The following is a 21013-nucleotide window of genomic DNA, read 5'->3' as shown; positions in this document are numbered from 1 at the left end:
TTCAATTGATCGGACAGGATTTGGAAAGGCACATACCTGTCTATATAAGGTCCCACAGTTGACAGGGCATGTCAGAGAAAAAACCAAGCCATGAGGTCGAAGGAAATGTCCGAAGAGCCCCGAGACAGCATTGTGTCGAGTCACAGATCTGGGTAGGCGTAGCAAAAAAATGTCTGCTGCATTGAAGGTCCCCAAGAACACAGTGGCCTCCATCATTCTTAAATGGAAGAAGTTTGGAACCACCAAGACTCTTCCTAGAGCTGAGCAATCGGTGGAGAAAGGCCTTGGTCAGGGAGGTGACCTAGAAACCGATGGTCACTCTGACAGAGCTCCAGTGTTCCTCTGTGGAGATGGGAGATATTTCTATAAGGACAAACATCTCTTGAGCGCTCCACCAATCAGGCCTTTATTGTAGAGTGGCCAGAAGGAAGCCACTCCTCAATAAAAAGCACATGACAGCCCACTTGGAGTTTGCCAAAAGGCACCTAAAGGACTCTCAGATCATGAGAAACAAGATTCTCTGGTCTGATGAAACCAAGATTGAATTCTTTGGCCTGAATGGCAAGCGTTATGTCTAGTGGAAACCTGGCGCCATCCCTACAGTGAAGCATGGTGGTGGCAGCATCATGCTGTGGGAATGTTTTTCAGCGGCAGGGACTAGGAGACTAGTCAAGATCGAGGGAAAGATGAACGGATCACAGTATAGAGAGATCCATGATATGATAAAAACCTGCTCCAGAGTGCTCAGGACCTCAGGCTGGGGGGAAAGTTTCACCTTCCAACAGGACAGTGATCCTTAGCACACAGCCGAGACAATGCAGGAGTGGCTTCGGGACAAGTCTCTGAATGTCCTTGAGTGGCCCAACGAGAGCCCGGACATGAACCCGATCGAACCTGACAGAACTTGAGAGGATCTGCAGAGAAGAACTCACCAAATACAGGTGTGCCAAGCTTGTAGAGTCATACCCAAGAAGACTAGATGCTGTAATAAATTAGCAAAAATTAAATAAATAAATAAACACCAAAAAAACGGAATTTGCTTTGTCATTCTGTCATCATTTCTTAGAATAAGGCTGAAACGTAACAAAATGTGAATGAGGTAAAGGGGTCTAAATACTTTCCGAACGCACTGTACTACACCTTCTTTGATAAATATAGCACACCCAACACCCGCACCCTCTATTCTATCACTTCTCACAGAGATGAAACCAGGAATAATATAATCCAATTGAGGTTTAAACCATGTTTTGTATACCATCTAGTATACCATCACGTCTGGTAAAATATCTAAATCATGTAATTCTTGTCCAATGGCTATCAAACTCCTTGCATTCCATTTAAGTGATAATGCACGAGAAGCTGGTGTTTGGAGAATACATTGACACGGGAGTTAGAAGTCGAGGGCTGGCAAATCGTGCCACTATATTCTCCAAACACCGATTTCGAGGGCATTATCACTTTTATACAACGGGTTACCAACATGTTATTTTGATGAATTTTTTTCATAGTATTTCATCCTTCCACAATATATAGTCCCCACACAAATCTAGGGTTGATACTCAAGCCGGCTGGTCATTCTGTTGCTAGAGACATTGACCCAGTCGTTCGAATGACAGCAAAGTAGACACACTTTCATCTGTTTAAGCTGTTTTCTAGTGACATTTATTTGGATACATCCATAATAACCACCGTGTTTGTGAGAGTCAAACCATAGGACAAACCGTTCGGGCAATTTTGTGAAAAGATTGATTTTCAGGATGCGTCGTGGTCTGACAAACACCAGTCTAGCTCTGTCACCTTTCACTGCAGATGCAGAAGTGCGACATAGGCCGGATGCGGTGGACTGAGACATATCCAATGGTAAAAAACAGACATCTCTAGCTTAAACTGACAGATTTGTTAAGGGGCTTTTTAATTATTATGCTAATTAGATTTTTGCGATAGCATGGACATCGACCAACGCTAAAGTGTCAAAGCATTACAGCTCTGAAGTTCACAAACGATGTTATTCAAATGAAAATGTATTCAACTGTATGGCAGGGGTCTCCATGAGAGCTACTTTTAAAAAAATTAAAAAACGTTGCGAGCTACATACTTCTCTTCTCTCCCATGCAACGCTTACCCTGGTCCTTAGTGGACAAGAGAAATTAGTGCACTGTATTTCCTTTCATTATAACTTGCATGTTGCATGTTCTTAGTCCACGTCAATGTTTGCGATAAAATACAAGGTTTCCATGTGGTTACGGACCCTTCAACACCACTAACTGTAAGAGAAGAGCTATAAGATCATCAAGGACAACAACCACCCGAGCCACTGCCTGTTCACCCCGTTACCATCCAGAAGGCGAGGTCAGTACAGGTGCATCATAGCTGGGACCGAGAGACTGAAAAACAGCTTCTATCTCAAGGCCATCAGACTGATAAACAGCCATCACTAGCACATTAGAGGCTGATGCCTATAGGCATAGCCTAGAAATCACTTTAAGGAATTAAGGAATGGAACACTAGTCACTTTAATAATGTTTCCATATTTGGCATTACTCATCTCATATGTTTATACTGTATTCTATACTATTCTACTGTATCTTAGTCTGTCCCGCTCTGACATCGCTCGCCATATGTGTATGGTCTTAATTCATTCCCTCTTAGATTTGTGTGTATTGGGTGTATGTTGCACACTTTGTTAGATATTACTTGTTAGATATTACTGCACTGTCGGAGCTAGAAGGACAAGCATTTTGCTACACCCGCAATAACATCTGCTAATCACGTGTATGTGACCACTAAAATTAGATTGTATTTATTTACAGTAGGAGTGTTTCTACCGGACGCACTCTGTCTATTTATAATTTTACTACACTTTTACTGACGTGAAAGCATCACTCTTTCTTCCTGTGTTCAGTTCTGGACAACGTGACTCAAGGAAAAAAAGAATATGTTGATTGAGTCCTGAAAACCTGTCAAATGAGACATAGTGTAATTACACATGTATTTTAAATTGGGCCAATACTACAGCTATGACTCTATGTATATATATTTTTTTTAAAGGAGGTTCCGACCCCTTTTCATATTTCTTTATTGCTTTAGTCTGTACAGCGGGAAGGTAGAGATGGATTACAGATATCAGGGGCGTGAGCTTTTGCAGCGTTGCCAAAAACCGGAAATTCTGTTTTTCAGGGGAGAAGAGAGAGCCTGTGATATGACTTCTGCTTGTGAACGTTAAAGGGGAATTTCAATCAAAAACTATATTTTTTCCTTTGTCCACTGTTGATACAGTCCCAACATATTTTGCATGTCAGCAGTCAAGTTGTCAAGATATTGGACTTTTAAGAAGAAGAGTGTCTCCAGCCACATTAACATGACGATGCAACATTTTGTATCAACAGTGGTGGAAAGGTTTTCGTGGATGGAAAGAGGTGTGGATCAAAGCACAGCGTGGTACGTGTTCATGATTTTATTAACTGAACACTGAAATACAAAACAACAACGTGAATAAACGAGAAAAAAAATGAAACAGTCCTGCAAGGTGCAGAAAACACTAAACAGAACATTAAACACCCATAACCAAAATGGGGAAAACAGGCTACCTAAGTATGATTCTCAATCAGAGACAACGAACGACACCTGGCTTTGATTGAGAACCATACCAGACCAAACACATAAATACTACATAGAAAAAAGAACATAGACTACCCACCCCAACTCACGCCATGACCAAACTAACACAAAGACATAACAAAGTAACTAAGGTCAGAACGTGACAAGTGGACTAATGAAAAAAAATACCAGGAGAGTTTTTGAGTGATATTTCCCTTTAACAAGGAAACACTCCATCTTAACTCCTCCTACACATTTCCTGAAGAGAACCTACCACAATTGTTTTTATAGGGGAATATAATGAGATAAGGAGAGGGAGTGGACATACAGGAGAGAAGAGAAGCTGCTCTATCTCCATTTTTGATTAGAAAGTAGAATTAAAATATACTGTGGATATGTCACATTGCCATCTGAGGATTCCATAGCCGAAGATAACTTTGATGTTACAACAGCTGGAAATTGAAGGAGGGATCATGCATTCAGGTAGAAATTAATTTCACTAGATAAACTGCTGCCGTTGTTTGAAGAACGTTGTATCTCCCTTCACTTTCTCTCATCTCCTCCCCTTGTTTAGTTGTATTTAGAAAGAGATGCTGCTTTATTGGTTTAAAGATGCACTATGAAGAAATCACTCTGCCATTTCCTGGTTGCTAAAATTCTAACAGTTTGCCAAATTTCAATTTATGTGGCAAACAAGCAATTATAGTGTATATAATCATTGTACCATCTAAAAAGCTGTGAATAATCTTTTCCATAACCAAAAATATTGTATTTTCAGCTGTTTGAAATAGCTGCATAGAAATAGCGCACATAGAAAAGATCTACTGTTTCTAGGCTGTGTATGTCCACTCCCTCTCCTGATCTCATTATATATCCCTATTTCTGTATAGTCATGTGACAGGGCTATGTTTTTGAAAACTGCACAGCCCTATTTCCAAATAAAACGCCAACCCTGGCTTAACTGCAGTGACATAATTACGCCATGTGGTGCCATATCTTGGCTGTCAGTCAAACACCGCAAAAGTTGAACTAAAGTTTAAGTTAAGGCATTCATTCCAAATGGTTCCATTTAGGTTTGGGAAAGGCTTAAAAAAACACACACAAAAACAAGTGCCTAGCACTGGGATTGAACACATAAGCCTCGAAGCTCGACTGAAGTTGAAATACCCATCGCCCATCCCCATCGCCCTGGCGAGCCGCCAGCTGATAGAAGGTAATAGGCGCTTACATTGCACCTAGTGAGTGGATGGTATGGCTTCCACATTTCGCAAGGTCCAAATAAAATATGATCAAGCTTTATTTATAAAGCACATTTCAGACTTGGAATGCAATTTATTATTATTTTTTATCAATCAGAATAAAAATGTAAATATTTACTACACAACAGATGCATGACGCGTTCGGAGTTCCATGAACAGAACTCTATGATCCGAATACTAAATCTGCATGAACTGTCAAGTTTAAACACGACCTAGAAACCCTAGATCTGTTCTATGTGCGCTATTTCTATGCGTCTCGTTCTTAAGATGAGTTTTTGCCTCTTTTACTTTTGGTTTTGTAAACCAGTCTCAGCCACTTCTCTGTGCCCCTACAAACCTAATGTAGCCAGGCGTAAAATAAATGCCTGAAACTAGATCATCCACATTCTGGTCTTAATTGATGAGAATGTAAAAAACTGTCGTGGGAGGTTCTCTTCAGTAAACGTGATGTTAGGAATTAAGACGGAGCGTCTCCTTGTTAAAGGGAAATATCACTCAAAAACTATATTTTGGTATTTTTTTCCTTTAGTCCACAGAGTCATAGCTGTAGCATTGGCCTACAATCTTCATATTCTGATAGCAGAAATCGCATGTAAGTGTAAAAACAACCTAGACTTGCTTTCAATGAGAATGACAGACCAAAAGCACATTTCTATGTGAATTTGGTCGGGGAGCCCAACAAGTTACTTATTGGATCATTGAAGCATTATGCTTTATAAGACATAGCTGCTATATTGATGAAAGTTCGTACTATGTGGTTGTTTTACCCAGCTATTTTAAGATGATTGCACTAACTGTAAGTCGCTTTAGCTAAGAGCGTCTCCTAAATGACTAAACTGTAAATGTATTCAAATTTGACATTGTATTTCTTGTCTCCTTTAACTAAGTTTTACCAAAGGATTTAGTTCAAATACATTTTTTTTTACATTATTATCTACCAAAAAATAATACTAATACAAAAAAAAATGTACTTCCTGTATAATTAAAATAATTTCTATGGAGGAAACATATATTTCAACAATGGCTGCCATTGTGTATGTTTTTATAGCAGTTATGACAGCAGTCATTAAGTACAGTGCATTTGGATCATATTCAAACCCCATTCTCTTTTTCCACATTTTGTTAGGTTACAGCCTTATTCTAAAACGGATTAATATATTTTTTTCACATAAATCTACACACAATACCCCATAATGCGAAACAAAAACATGTATTTTGATATTTTTGCAAATGTATTAAACATAAATAACAGAAATACCGTATTTACATAAGAATTCAGACCCTTTGCTATGATAATCAACATTGAGCTCAGGTGAATCCTGTTTCCATTGATCATCCTTGAGATGTTTTTAGAACTTGATTGGATTGGTAAATTAAATTGATTGGACATGATTTGGAAAGAGACACACATGCACATATAAGGTCCCACAGATGACAATGCATGTTAGCGCAAAAACCAAGCCATGAGGTCGAAGGGATTGTCCTTAGAGCTCAGAGACAGGGTTGTGTCGAGGCACAGATCTGGGGAATTTTACCAAAACAAAATTGAAGGTCCCCAAGAACACAGTGGCCTCCATCATTCTTAAATGGAAGAAGTTTGGACCTACCAAGATTCTTCCTAGAGCTGGCTGCTCCCTTGATCAGGGAGATGGTCATTTTGACAGAGCTCCAGAATTCCTCTGTGGAGATGGGAAAACCTTCCAGAAAGACAACAGTCTCTGCAGCACTCCACCAATCAGGCATTTATGGTAGAGTGGCCAGATGGAAGCCACTTCTCAGTAAAAGGTAAATGAAAGCCCGCTTGCCAAAAGGCACCTTACGGACTCTCAGACCATGAGAAACAAGATTATTTGGTTTGACAAAACCAAGATGGAACTCTTTGGCCTGAATGCCAAGCGTCACGTCTGGAAGAAACCAGGCACCATCCCTACGGTGAAGCATGGTGGTGGCAGCATCATGCTGTGGGGATGTTTTCAGCGGCAGGGAGACTAGTCAGGATCGAGGGAAAGATGAATTGAGCAAAGTACAGAGAGATCATTGATGAAAACCTGCTCCAGCGCACTCGGGACCTCAGACTGGGGGCAAAGGTACACCTTCCAACAGGACAACGACCCTAACTACACAGCCAAGACAATGCCGGGATGGCTTCTGGACATGTATTTGAATGTCCTTGAGTGGCCCAGCCACTTTAGCAAAAATACATTTGCAAAAACTGTTTTGATTTGTTATTATGGGGTATTGTGTGTAGATTGATGAGGGGGGGGGGAACTATCTAATACATTTTCTAGTATGGCTGTAACATAACAAAATGTGGAAAAAGTCAAGGGGTCTGAATACTTTCCGAAAGCACTGTAATTTAACTTGTCTTGATGGGTTCGGATTTCAAAACTTGAAATATTGTTAATCATCAGTTATACTAGAGGCATGAGGCGTGCCATAGTCTAGAGTCTACACCCGAAGTTAATGATTATCTGTAGGAGGAATGTACATATATGGTGGATGCAATTAAGCTTGGAATGTGCTGAGTGCAGGGAAAACGATCACATGTTGGCAGGCACTGACAAGAGTGGATGGAGAGTTGTGGATTAGTGAGGAAAGGGGCCGAGGTCAGGTCAGGGCACAGTAAGGGAGAAGGTACAGTTTATTGCCCGTATCACTTAAGGTCCTGCACATCAATAAAGATGTCATGTTTAGAGAGGAGGAGGAGACTCCACCAAAATTGAGGTATATATATTACCACTGTTGGAAATATGTTTTTGTCTGTTCAGTTGTTCGATCCTTTGGGGTGAATCAACTTGGTTGGAGCTTTTATAGAGTCCGTCAATTTCTTACTCTGATATTTAGAACCTAACAGTCTCATGGTCCAACGTTCAGTATAACACAGCCTATTTGTTCAATGGTTCCTGCACATTGACTGTATGACCTAATGGTTTTAGCTTTGAGACAGAACGTGACATTTGATCAAATGACCAGGGTCATATTCAGGAGGGTGCAACGTACTGAACATTGCAGAACGAAATTCCACTATACTCTACCAAGAGGCATGTCTGTTTTACTCAATATATTTTATTATCTGAACATATCAGTGTTGTACCCTACTACTGTACGTGTTTATTGATGCAATAGATTCAACTTTTTATAGTAACTGCAGTTATGATGATACTGTCATCAATAGGATGTCCTCCATCTTTAAACACAGGTGTGTGGCTGAGGTTGATGACACTGACGGCTCTGACAGTTCTCATGGCAGCTCAAAGACCTGGTGAGCACGTCAACTTTCTGCTAGTTGCAAAAACATGGATTTCTTCCATATAACTGTCTTAGCTTTTTTCATTAACACTTATGAATGCCCTCTTTATAATACCTTATAAACACATGTAAGCCTTATGAGCTATACTTAATGCATTACAACTGCTCATGTAAATCTATAACAACATTCATAGAGGATTAAGATAGTTCCTTATGGAGCAAAATGTTGTAATGCCCTATATAAATGGCTAATTTTGCACACCCTCTTACAAGAACTCTACATCTCACTCTTATCCCAGAGGTTTTCACTTTGATGGTTCATCATGGTCGGATCTTGACCGCGTTGAACTCCTCAGTCTCTCTGGCTTGTGAACTCTCACCTCTCTTCAATGCTGAGCCATTGGAGGTGCGCTGGTACCGGTCTGGTGACTTCGACAAACCTGCCTTGTTGTACAGAGATCACAAGATCCAGGAGGACCCTGTGGACCCCCGGTACAAGGGCAGGGTGTCTCTAACTGGGGGGCTGGATAGAGGGAATGTGTCCCTGACACTGGAGAGGGTCACACTGGAAGACGGGGGGGAGTATGTGTGCCGTGTCAGCAACGCACAGTGGTATGAAAAAGCCAGTGTCTTCCTCACAGTAAAGGGTAAGGGACTGAAGACCGCACTCCACTTGTGTAGACAATGTGCAATGGGTAGCTGCAGTGCCTTCAGACAGTATTCACACCCGTTGACTTTTTGCACATTTTGTTGTGTAACAGTCTGAATTTTAAATGGTTTAAATGTAGATTTTGTGTCGCTGATCTACACACAATAACCCATAATGTCAAAGTGGAATTATGTTTTTAGAAATCTTTACAAATGAATGGTGGTGGCTGTGTCATGTTATGTTTATGCTTATCATTTTTTGGGATAAAAAGAAACAGAATAGAGCTAAGCACAGGCAAAGTCCTAGAGCAATACTTTTTTCAGTCTGCTTTCTAACAGACTGGGAGAGACAAATCCACCTTACAGCAGGACAATTACCTAAAACACAAGGCCAAATGTAAATTTGAATGTTCTTGAGTGGTCTAGTTACAGTTTTGACTTAAATCGGCTAGAAAATCTATTGCAAGACTTGAAAATGGCTGTCTAGCAATGATCAACAACCAACTTGACAGAGCTTGAAGAATTTTTTAAAAGAATAATTGTCAAATATTGTACAATCCAGGTGTGCAAAGCTCTTGGAGGCTTACCCAGAAAGTCTCACAGCTGTAATTGCTGCCAAAGGTGATTCTAGCATATATTGACTCAGGGGATTGAATACTTATCTAATCAAGATAGTAGTGTTTTATTTTCCATAAGAAAAAAAATATAAGAATCTTTCTTCTACTAACATTACAGAGTATTTTGTGCAGATCGCTGACAAAAAAGTGACAATACATTTAAATCGCACTTTGTAACAACTAAATGTGTAAAAACTCCAGGGCTGTTAATGCTTTCTGAAGGCACTGTATTTAGCTGTATGTGAGGGAGAGACAGAACAGTTGCACTGCAATTATACTGTAATATTGGTAGCCTAGTGGTTAGAGTGTTGGACTAGTAACCAGAAGGTTGCAAGTTCAAACCCCCGAGCTGACAAGGTACAAATCTGTCGTTCTGCCCCTGAACAGGCAGTTAACCCACTGTTGCTAGGCCATCATTGAAAATAAGAATTTGTTCTTAACTGACTTGCCTAGTAAAATAAATAAAAAATAAAAAAGAGCATTGGGTCAGTAACCAAAAGGTCACTAGATCAAATCCCTGAGTTCCCTGTTCTTAGGCTGTCATTGTAAATAAGAATTTGTTCTTAAATGGCTTGCCTGGTTAAATAAATATTCTGGATATTGAAACTTATTTTAAAGGAATAGTTTAAAAAAAATGACATTGGTTTCCTTACTCTGTAAGCAGTATATGGACACGTGGCGGTCTAACATTGCTCACAGGGTAAGGAAACCAATATGCTATTTTGCAATTTGGGTGAACTCTCCCTTTGAAATGTATAGAGAAAGTGGCAACTCTTTATGCAGGTTTGCAATTAAATACATTCTCACAATCATTGTCTTCTTGGTTGTACTTTGCCCCACCTCTGTCTATTAGTACTAGGTGGTACCCCGGTGGTCTCTGTTGCCGAAGCAAGAGGAGGAGGAGGTCGGGTGAACGTTACCTGTTCATCAGAAGGCTGGTCACCATATCCTACACTCACCTGGAGAAACAAAGAGGGGACAGAGATCAGAAATGGACGAGAAGTACTGAACACTCCAGGTTATTGTAGACACTTTTTTGAAACATCACTGCAACTATGTACAGCTGTGTGTGTCTGTCTGTCAGTAAGTGTGTATATCCCCTTTTCCTCTCTGTTTCAGATCCTCAGGGCTTGGTGAGAATCAGTAGTTGGATGCTGTATGCTCCCTCAGACACCGATTGGCTCTCCTGTACAGTCTCTCTGTCTGAGGAGGAGAAGAAGGAGAGTAGAATCCTGCCCAGAGCTCCAACGGAGGGTGAGAATCTCAGAAATCTTAAAGAGTATCTTATCATTTAATATTTGAGTCAAAGTAACAATAAGTTCATTATACCCTACAAACCAGTCAACACAACTTGGACCTGTTGTGAAATGGACCTTGGGCTTTCCTAAACGGGCCCCTATCAGAATAAATTAGTTCTTAAAGATAAAATGCCGGTCTGAACAGACCCAAGGACAACCAGACCCAAGGACCACCAGACCCAAGGACCACCAGACCCAAGGACAACCAGACCGAAGGACCACCAGACCCAAGGACCACCAGACCCAAGGACCACCAGACCCAAGGACAACCAGACCCAAGGACCACCAGACCCAAGGACCACCAGACCCAAGGACCACCAGACGCAAGGACAACCAGACCCAAGGACAACCAGACCCAAGGACAACCAGACCCAAGGACAACCAGACCCGGTCCGATTCAATCCGAGGGAAGCAGCAAAAAAAGCACCCAAAAAATATGTTATTAACTGGAGCTGTTAAGGCGCAATGGAGAGATAAACGGAGCCGCTCTAGCAGGTGGAGGGACTGTGCTGTGTGTGCAGTGTGTGTGTGTGAGTGAGTGAGTGAGTGAGTGAGTGAGTGAGTGAGTGAGTGAGTGAGTGAGTGAGTGAGTGAGTGAGTGAGTGAGTGAGTGAGTGATGCCGGGTGTAGGCAGGGACAGAGATAGAAACAGCTACAAAGCCGACTCGCACAAGATAGAATACAGTAACTTCTTGCTGCCACAGATCTTGGTAACTGTAACCTTTTTCCTTATGATTTACCTTTTAATTCCTTCATTTGAATTCCATCTTCCATTGATTAGATATAGGTAACTATATTGAAAGCAGGTGCTTTCACATGTGTGGTTCCTGAGGTAATTAGAGTTGATTGACGCAACTTCCCCTTCAAAATCGGTCTGTTTAAGCTAGAGAGATCCGTGTTTTTTTGGGATGGGTAGCGTCTCAATCCCCCACGTCCACATATATGGTGGAAAGTGGCAGAGCTCCTGCATTGTTTGTCAGACCAGGAAACACCCTGAAATTCCGGCTTCTCATGAAAACGTCTGTAGTGTTTGAATGGTTTGGCCTACAAACTAATACTCCGTGGAAAGATGAGACTCTCACGGACAGGATGTTGTTCTCCGTCTCACCGGTCACCATAGCAACACCCACCCGTAGCCAGCAGGAATATTTCACTGGTCATCCCCAAAGCCAACACATCGTTTGGCCACCTTTCCTTCCAGTTCTCTGCTGCCAATGACTGTAACAAATTGCAAATAAATCACTGAAGTTGGAGACTTATATCTCCCTCACTAACTTCAAGCATCAGCTGTCAGAGCAGCTTACCGATCGCTGTAGCTGTACACAGCCCATCTGTGAATAGCCCATCCAACCAACTACCTACCTCATCCCCATGTTTGTTTGTTTTCTGCTCTTTTGCACACCAGTATTTCTACTACCTCATCTGCACATCTATCACTCCAATGTTAATAGCTAAATTGTAATTACTTCTCCACTATGACCTATTTATTGCCTTACCTCCTTACTTCATTTGCACACTGTATACAGATTTTCTATTGTGTTATTGACTGTACGTTTGTTTATCCCATGTGTAACTCTCTGTTGTTGTTTTTGTCGCACTGCTTTGCTTTATCATGCCCAGGTCGCAGTTGTAAATGAGAACTTGTTCTCAACTGGCCTACCTGGTTAAATTAAGGTGATATGTATATACATATTTTTAAATACTCAATGACAACGTTCTTATACCTTATTTACTGCTACCTCTGCAGCCAGAATAACAGCAAAATGTATTCTGTCTCGTTTGTTTAAGCTGTTTATCCCGGCCAAACTGTTCACAGTTGCCAAAGAAAACAATACTATAAGCACACATTTACAGGTAGAAATACAGTTTTCTCATTGATATTTTCATTTATTTCAGAACATTCCTACTTTCTGATCTTTTGGTTGCTAAAGACACAACCCAGGCATTTGTTCGATTAGTTCGATATTTATGGACGAGACCCAGTCACTTGCTTGCTTGCTAGCTAGCTAGCTACGGCTAACACAGTTACAACCTCAGCAAACAGAATAAAAGCAGAGTAGCTGTTTTCTATTAACCTTCATTTGGATACATCCGTAACAATGAGCTGATAATGCCCTATTTTGCCTGGCATATCTAGAAAAGTTTGCCTTCTCGTCAGGACACTTGACACTGTTCATTACAAGGAGATCACATTGCACATCAAACATTAGTTTAGAAGCTAGCTAAATAGGTTGTTGCTAGCAAGCCTGCCAAATCAAAAAATATCAGTTGCTGAAAACACCTGGTCGAACTAGCAACGACGGAGGATTTGACATCATAGCACCACTTGCGTCATGACTGCAACGGTAGCGAGTACCAGAGAAATTGATGGTCATCACTCACCATGTTAGGTCATCAGATGCTCCAAAAAAATATGTCTCTGCAAAAACAAATTAATGCTAGCTAGCTACATTTTTTCCCCTCGTTGGACCTGCATTTACAATGTATCCAATTTTGGTTTGTGTGGTTGTTGGTTTAGCTTTCGATAACTTTGTAGCAAGTAGGGTATGCATGTGTAGGCGCTTATTGCGTCATGATTGCAAGGTGTCCCTATATCTTTCCCTACTGTCCCGCTATTTGGCATAAATGTACATTCTAGAATGCTCTTCTAGCCAATCAGGAACAAATATTCAACAATGCTGTTTCATATATGTACTAGATACAGTACATGTCTATAGTAGTAAGTAAGTTCAATATTTCCTGGCCAAGATAAAGCATAGCAGTGTGAACAGACAACACAGAGTTACACATGGAATAAACAATTAACAAGTCAATAACACAGTAGAAAAAAATGGGCAGTCTATATACAATGTGTGCAAAAGGCATGAGGAGGTAGGCGAATAATACAGTTTTGCAGATTAACACTGGAGTGATAAATGATCAGGTCATGTACAGGTAGAGATATTGGTGTGCAAAAGAGCAGAAAAATAAATAAATAAAAACAGTATAAAAAACAGTATGGGAATGAGGTAGGTGAAAATGGGTGGGCTATTTTCCTATAGACTATGTAGAGCTGCAGCGATCGGTTAGCTGCTCGGATAGCTGATGTTTGAAGTTGGTGAGGGAGATAAAAGTCTCCAACTTCAGCGATTTTGCAATTCGTTCCAGTCACAGGCAGCAGAGTACTGGAACGAAAGGCGGCCAAATGATGTGTTGGCTTTAGGGATGATCAGTGAGATACACCTGCTGGAGCGCGTGCTACGGATGGGTGTTGCCATCGTGACCAGTGAACTGAGATAAGGCGGAGCTTTACCTAGCATGGACTTGTAGATGACCTGGAGCCAGTGGGTCTGGCGACGAATATGTAGTGAGGGCCAGCCGACTAGAGCATACAAGTCGCAGTGGTGGGTGGTATAAGGTGCTTTAGTGACAAAACGGATGGCACTGTGATAGACTGCATCCAGTTTGCTGAGTAGAGTGTTGGAAGCCATTTTGTAGATGACATCGACGAAGTCGAGGATCGGTAGGATAGTCAGTTTAACTAGGGTAAGCTTGGCAGCGTGAGTGAAGGAGGCTTTGTTGCGGAATAGAAAGCCGACTCTTGATTTGATTTTCGATTGGAGATGTTTGATGTGGGTCTGGAAGGAGAGTTTGCAGTCTAGCCAGACACCTAGGTACTTATAGATGTCCACATATTCAAGGTCGGAACCATCCAGGGTGGTGATGCTAGTCGGGCATGCAGGTGCAGGCAGCGATCGGTTGAAAAGCATGCATTTGGTTTTACTCGCGTTTAAGAGCAGTTGGAGGCCACGGAAGGAGTGCTGTATGGCATTGAAGCTCGTTTGGAGGTTAGATAGCACAGTGTCCAATGACGGGCCGAAAGTATATAGAATGGTGTCGTCTGCGTAGAGGTGGATCAGGGAATCGCCCGCAGAAAGAGCAACATCATTGATATACACAGAGAAAAGAGTCGGCCCGAGAATTGAACCCTGTGGCACCCCCATAGAGACTGCCAGAGGACCGGACAGCATGCTCTCCGATTTGACACACTGAACTCTGTCTGCAAAGTAATTGGTGAACCAGGCAAGGCAGTCATCCGAAAAACCGAGGCTGTAGAGTCTGCCGATAAGAATATGGTGATTGACAGAGTCGAAAGCCTTGGCGAGGTCGATGAAGACGGCTGCACAGTACTGTCTTTTATCGATGGCGGTTATGATATCGTTTAGTACCTTGAGTGTGGCTGAGGTGCACCCGTGACCGGCTCGGAAACCATATTGCACAGCGGAGAAGGTACAGTGGGATTCGAGATGGTCAGTGACCTGTTTGTTGACTTGGCTTTCGAAGACCTTAGATAGGCAGGGCAGGATGGATATAGGTCTGTAACAGTTTGGGTCCAGGGTGTCTCCCCCTTTGAAGAGGGGGATGACTGCGGCAGCTTTCCAATCCTTGGGGATCTCAGACGATATGAAAGAGAGGTTGAACAGGCTGGTAATAGGGGTTGCGACAATGGCGGCAGATAGTTTCAGAAATAGCGGGTCCAGATTGTCAAGCCCAGCTGATTTGTACGGGTCCAGGTTTTGCAGCTCTTTCAGAACATCTGCTATCTGGATTTGGGTAAAGGAGAACCTGGAGAGGCTTGGGTGAGGAGCTAACATAAAATGTATATGCCATATCTCACAATTGATTGGACTTCCCAAATTTAGTATTTTCACTGTGACAGAACATACATTTTTGTAGATTTGTGTCATTCCACATAGTTCTTTGAAAGCGGTGCAGTGAGTGGGGGGGGCAACATAACCCTGTGACATAGCGTTCGCTCTAGCTCTACCTTGCTGAGTGAGAGAGGTCCGCACTTTGACAGACAGTCCAATAACAAGGGTTTAGGAACTTAGACACATTTTTTAAATTTGACGTTATTCCTGTTTAAGACACTTTGTGTCAGTGTTTTCTTTATTTTTACAGCTACCTGTATCTCCTAACTTGCTTGCCACACTGGGAGACTACTTTTACTATAGTGTTGCTTTGATGACTTGTGATTGGCCGGAAACAACAGCAAGCTTCACGCACCACTTTGGTGAAAAGCAAGAGCAGCAGCATAAATCGTACAATTTTCACTCTCTCCACAGCACCAGTCGCATTCGGGTCTGTACGGGTCCTTACGGGCAAATTGGTTATAATTACAAATACCCAAGACCCATGACAATTAGGTCCAACCTGGCTTTTCGGGTACAGGTGAAACGGTGAAGTCCTCTAATATGTTGTCTTGAGTTACTGTATCTACCCGAAAAACAACAGCATAAACCTGGGAAATAAGACTCATTTTTTAAAAAGTAATATTTTAAGTGGTTTGATCAATTCTTTGTACAGGACATTGGGGTCTTGGAGCCTTCATCACGACTCTGATTATTTTACTGCTTGTTGTCTCTGCTGTTATTGGGCTCTTCGTCTGGATCAAGAAAACTGGTATGTCAACAAGCTAACGCAAATGAATTTAAATGTGAACAGCATGTGACCTATCATTAGTAGAACTGATCTTCATAGTGTGGCTTGACTATTCTACTCCACGAACATATATACGGTACATATTTACATTGTGTTTATATGTAATGTTGTCAATGCTTAAAGTGTATGCCTTTCATTCAACAAATTGTTGCATACATTTTTTCAAGTACTACTGCATTGATTGATCACTCACACCCATCCCTATCATTTACAATGGGTTATGTGGTTTTACATTGACAATATCTACTTCTCTTCCTCCTGCAGGGTTTGTCAGAGTCTCAACATTGAAGAAAATGGCAAATGGAAACGGTATTAAGCATTGTCTAATCATTTCGTTTTATATAAAAGTCCAGTTCCAAAGATTTCCAAAACCCCATCGCAAGTGAGGTGCATTTGCGTTTAGACAAGAGTGTTGGGAATAAACAAGAGCGTCGGGACCTTTGTTTAACTAAGAAAATCAGTTAAAGAATTCTTATTTACAATGACGATCTACCAAAAGGCAAAAGGCCTCTGCGGGACGGTCATGCATAGATGTCAATTCGAAATGAAGTTAGGAATTGCACCTTAATATAATATTAGGTTTGATGATGACATTGAAAAACTTCACTGATACAATACATTAAAAAATATATATATTGTATGACCTAGCTACCTATATTAATATTACTGTCATTGCATTATGGTTAATTATATTTGCCATTTAGCAGACGCTTTTATCCAAAGCGACTTACAGTCATGTGTGCATACATTCTACGTATGGGTGGTCCCGGGGATCGAACCCACTACCCTGGCGTTACAAGCGCCATGCTCTACCAACTGAGCTACACAGGACCACGGTTAAAACAGTCTACAGAGAGGCCAGAATCGACTTCTATAGTTTTTCAAGCCTATTTTGTGTATTTCTATATTATATTATAACATGATTTTTTTTAAACATAGTTTTAATTTAATCGAGAAAGCCACTTTTGTCGGATGTACATTATTATTTTTATTTTTTTACTGATATTTTATTTAACATTTCAAAGGTTGAATGAGCATTTTACGCATTTTGTACTGAAGATTAGGTGTTTGTTGATTATTTTATGTGAACATTATATTGAATATTTATTTTGTGTATACACTCCCTCTGTATTTATTTGGACAGTGAAGCTAAATTTGGCTCTATGCTACAGGATTTTGGATTTGAGATCAAATATTTCACATGAGGTGACAGTATAGAGTGACACCTTTTATTTGAGGGTATTTTCATGAATATCTGTTGTACTGTTTAGAAATGAAAATACTTTATGTATCTAGTCCACCCATTTGAAGAAGTCATAAATATTTGGACAAATTAAATTATAGTGTATTAAAGTGTCGAACGGTGTTTCCTCCGACACATTGGTGCAGCTGGCTTCCGGGTTGAGGGGGGCGGTTTTTGAAGCGCGGTTTGGCAGGTCATTTTTCGGAGGACCCGACTTTCGCCTCTCCCGAGCTCCGTTGGGGAGTTGCAGCATTGAGACAAGATGGTAATCACGAAAATGACACCGTAGATTATTCTTCAAATGGAGGGACTTGATACACAAAGTTCTTTAATATCTAAACGGTAAAACAGATACTCATGAAAATGAAAAGAAATATTTGATCTCCAATCCAAAATGCTGGCATATAGAGACAACGTTAAACATTGTAGCTTTACTAAATAGAGGAGAGTGTATCTATATTATCTAAGAAACATGTCTTATTTGATTAGAAATTGAAAAAACATTTTTTTTCAATAAAACTCAGTAAGGTGGTGTTCAAATGAAAGATTGAAAGATTGATTTTCTATTTTCAAAACGTTGTTTCTTTAGTATGGCACACAACTTCTAACACATCTCCAGATGAAGGAGAGCAAATTCAAGTGTCAAATAGAGTTACTCTTCTATTAACTCAATGAGTCATTTATCAAGCGTTGAACATACTGTATAGCTAGATAGATTAATATGGTTAATCATATTGTGTCAATAATCTATATGTCAACAATATTGTATGACCTGTAGTGATATTAGTGTCAATCTATTTCAGATAAAACAGAGTCGACTGAGAAGCCTGAAGGTATTACATATATCTTTTTTCAAGACTACTTTGTGAATTTCTACACATTATATGATTTTCTATATATTTGGTATCTTACTTTTAACCGTTTTCATTAAATAGAAGAAACAGCTCTTGCCGGAGGTAAATCTGAACATTTCATTTAGCATTGCAAAAGCAACTTTACTGAGCATTTTGTGTTTTGTATAGAATATTATGTATTTATGTGTGTTGTTGATTATTTAATGTATATATCTACATTTGCTATGAAATACGTGTCTCATTTCATCAGACATTGACAAGCGTCAATTTACGGGTAAAGGAAATCAAATTCAAGCATCAAACTAGTCATTTATCATCCATTGAACAGATAAATATGCTTGATTATTTGATGCATCGACAATCAACTTTTTGTCAATACTAATATGTTCATTTGTGCAGAATGTGGTACGCAAACTGCCAAGGAAACAACTACACAGTGTGTCCCGAAAGGTACATTTACATTGACATACGTTTTTATTATTTAACATTTTCTCCTAAGTTAGTTAACCCACAAACACAGTCATTCCCAGGTTTATTCACATTCATTGAACAACACCCATTAAAAAAAAGTGGTGCAACCCAATATTTATTTTCTGTTGATAAGCTTAGTGGTTCGAAAATGTCTCTGATTTTGATTTGTTAATAATTTGCAGAATGGGGTGAAGTAAAAAGATTCAAAGGTAGGACAAAAAAACATCAAACATAATATTATTACGTGGCTGTACCTACTACATCCATCTCAGCAACCACGTGATTGAATAAATTCACCAAATATTTTTTCCTTTTCTTAGTGGACATCACTCTGGACCCAAAGCCTGGTCATCCGTATCTACAAGTGTCTCCAAATCGAAAGAAGGTCTACTCTAAGACATCAAAAGAACCTAATGTTTCCACAGCCCCTCATGTCCTTAGTGAGGACAAATTCAGCTCCGGACAGATATACTGGGAAGTGGTGGTGAGGAATGGTGGAATTTTCAATTCATTTCTTGGAGAGAAACAGTCATGGTACGTCGGGGTAGCCACAGACACAGCCACTCTGACAACCGGTGTTGTACCTTTAACCCCACAGAATGGTTTCTGGGTTTTTACATTTAAAAAAGAAAAAGGGTGTTGTGTCTATGATGACCCTCAAATGCCAGTATCTGGAAATGAAAGCCCTTCAGTGTTGAGTGACGTGTCAGCAGACATTCTTACAACACTGGGAGTGTTCTTAGATTGTGACAGACAGATGATTTCCTTTTATGATGCTGATTCAAAGGTACATCTTTACAGTTTGTTTAACGTTGTGTCATCTAACACATTCTTTGCTGTATTCAGCCCTGGGTTACGTGACACCTGTCCCTTAACAGTAAAATGACTCTGGATGACAAAGTGTTATGGAATAGGCCAGGTAGTTTAGTTCTTAGGAACACAATTATACACTACACTACCACTTTGACATTTCATCCCCAGGTAGCAGCAACAGAGGCAGGTGCTGTCCTCTGCCAGGAAGTCTTGAACAGGTGTGGGCAATCGGGGTGTGGCAGCTTGTAGAGCCGTGAGGCTGTTGTAGTTTGATGGCCATGTGGGCTTTCGGTTCGGTTTTAAATCTTCAGTTTTTGAGATGACATTTTTCTGTCCTTTTTCTATACACAAATATTTGTTGATCACTGTGGCGACACGTCATTCAGGGCAGGTGGAGCATTTTTACAAACAATGTAAAAAAAATTTATCAATGAGTTAATAAAGCTGCATACAAACATTCATACCATCTCTGTATTGCTTTCTTGAGTAAGGCAGCTCCAAAATGCAGATGTTTCAGCCTAGCTCAGTGCTTTCTGCGGTGGTGGGGCAGCCGGTGTACAATACGGAGCGCAAGGGTTGGTAGTGTTCTCTAGTTGCGCCGTTATTGGCTCAGTGTTCTGTCACTCATGGGGATGCTACATCACCGCCAAATCTACAGGGAGAAATTTGAAAATTCAAGCCGCTTGGATGCTGCCATAGACTTATATTAGAAGTGCCCATCCAAGAAGGCTCAAGGTCATTGGCCAAATCACATTATATCTACCGTAGCTATTGGACTGATTTGATCAACATCATACTTTCACAATCTTAGCGAGCAAACTAGACAAGCGGTCATCCTCATGAATCAAGTCGACAATCTACTGGGAAATACTTTTCAATCCTTGTCATATGAAGATAAATTATGGATAAAACGTATCGGTGCTCATTGGCCATTGGACATAAACATTACACAAAGAGTTGTAAATCAGAAATTTAACAATGAGTGCTGAGATGCCACTGCAGCTTTGGGCTCAATCCCAGGCTGTGTCACAGCCGGCCGTGACTGGGAGACACATGGGACGGCGCAAAATTGGCCCAGCGTCATCCGGGTTAGGGGAGGGTTTGGCCGGCTGGGATTTCCTTGTCTCATCATACTCTTGTGTTTCCTCCGACACATTGGTGCGGCTGGCTTCCGGGTTACACGAGCAGTATGTCAAGAAGCAGTGTGTCTTGGCTCTCAACCTACGCTGAGTCCGCAGGGGAGATTTAGCGATGAGACAAGATCATACTGTAACTTCTGGCCCATGGCGGTGCATGTGAATGTCACATCCTTCTTCAGTCTTTTCTTCAGACCTTCAAACCGTTTCTTGGCGATTCTATAGTTGTCTTGGAGTGCTGGCATTTCTCGTTTCCATGACAACTTTACGAGATATCGTTGAAGGTGGTTGTTTTCTCGAAACTCTGTAGAGCCTCGTTTTCATCTGGGTTCTGTTTTCTTGCTTAT

At 40.8% G+C, this 21013-nt stretch overlaps 1 protein-coding gene across 5 annotated transcripts; it reads left to right on the top strand.

Annotated features, from left to right (window-relative positions):
- The first annotated feature begins 1863 nt into the window (after positions 1-1863).
- Positions 1864-19991, top strand: LOC124013107 (butyrophilin subfamily 1 member A1-like). Of its 5 annotated transcripts, none has more exons than XM_046327274.1 (12): positions 1864-3438; positions 8056-8118; positions 8405-8752; positions 10224-10388; positions 10490-10624; positions 16015-16110; positions 16414-16458; positions 18196-18225; positions 18328-18348; positions 18646-18696; positions 18900-18926; positions 19038-19991. In XM_046327274.1, exons 2-12 carry the CDS (start codon positions 8073-8075, stop codon positions 19601-19603), a joined length of 1530 nt encoding a protein of 509 aa, XP_046183230.1. In that variant the 5' UTR covers positions 1864-3438; positions 8056-8072; the 3' UTR covers positions 19604-19991. The 5 variants fall into 5 exon arrangements, with proteins under 5 accessions (XP_046183230.1, XP_046183228.1, XP_046183227.1 ...); XM_046327272.1 differs by lacking the exon at positions 1864-3438 and adding an exon at positions 3885-4080; XM_046327271.1 differs by lacking the exon at positions 1864-3438 and adding an exon at positions 3885-4080 and having other exon boundaries at positions 8032-8118.
- Positions 19992-21013: the final 1022 nt, after the last annotated feature.

This window comes from Oncorhynchus gorbuscha, linkage group LG24 (assembly GCF_021184085.1).
Source record: "Oncorhynchus gorbuscha isolate QuinsamMale2020 ecotype Even-year linkage group LG24, OgorEven_v1.0, whole genome shotgun sequence".
NCBI classification, from domain to species: domain Eukaryota; kingdom Metazoa; phylum Chordata; class Actinopteri; order Salmoniformes; family Salmonidae; genus Oncorhynchus; species Oncorhynchus gorbuscha.
The sequence above is the reverse complement of the archived record's forward strand: the minus strand, read 5'-3'. Positions and strand labels throughout refer to the sequence as shown.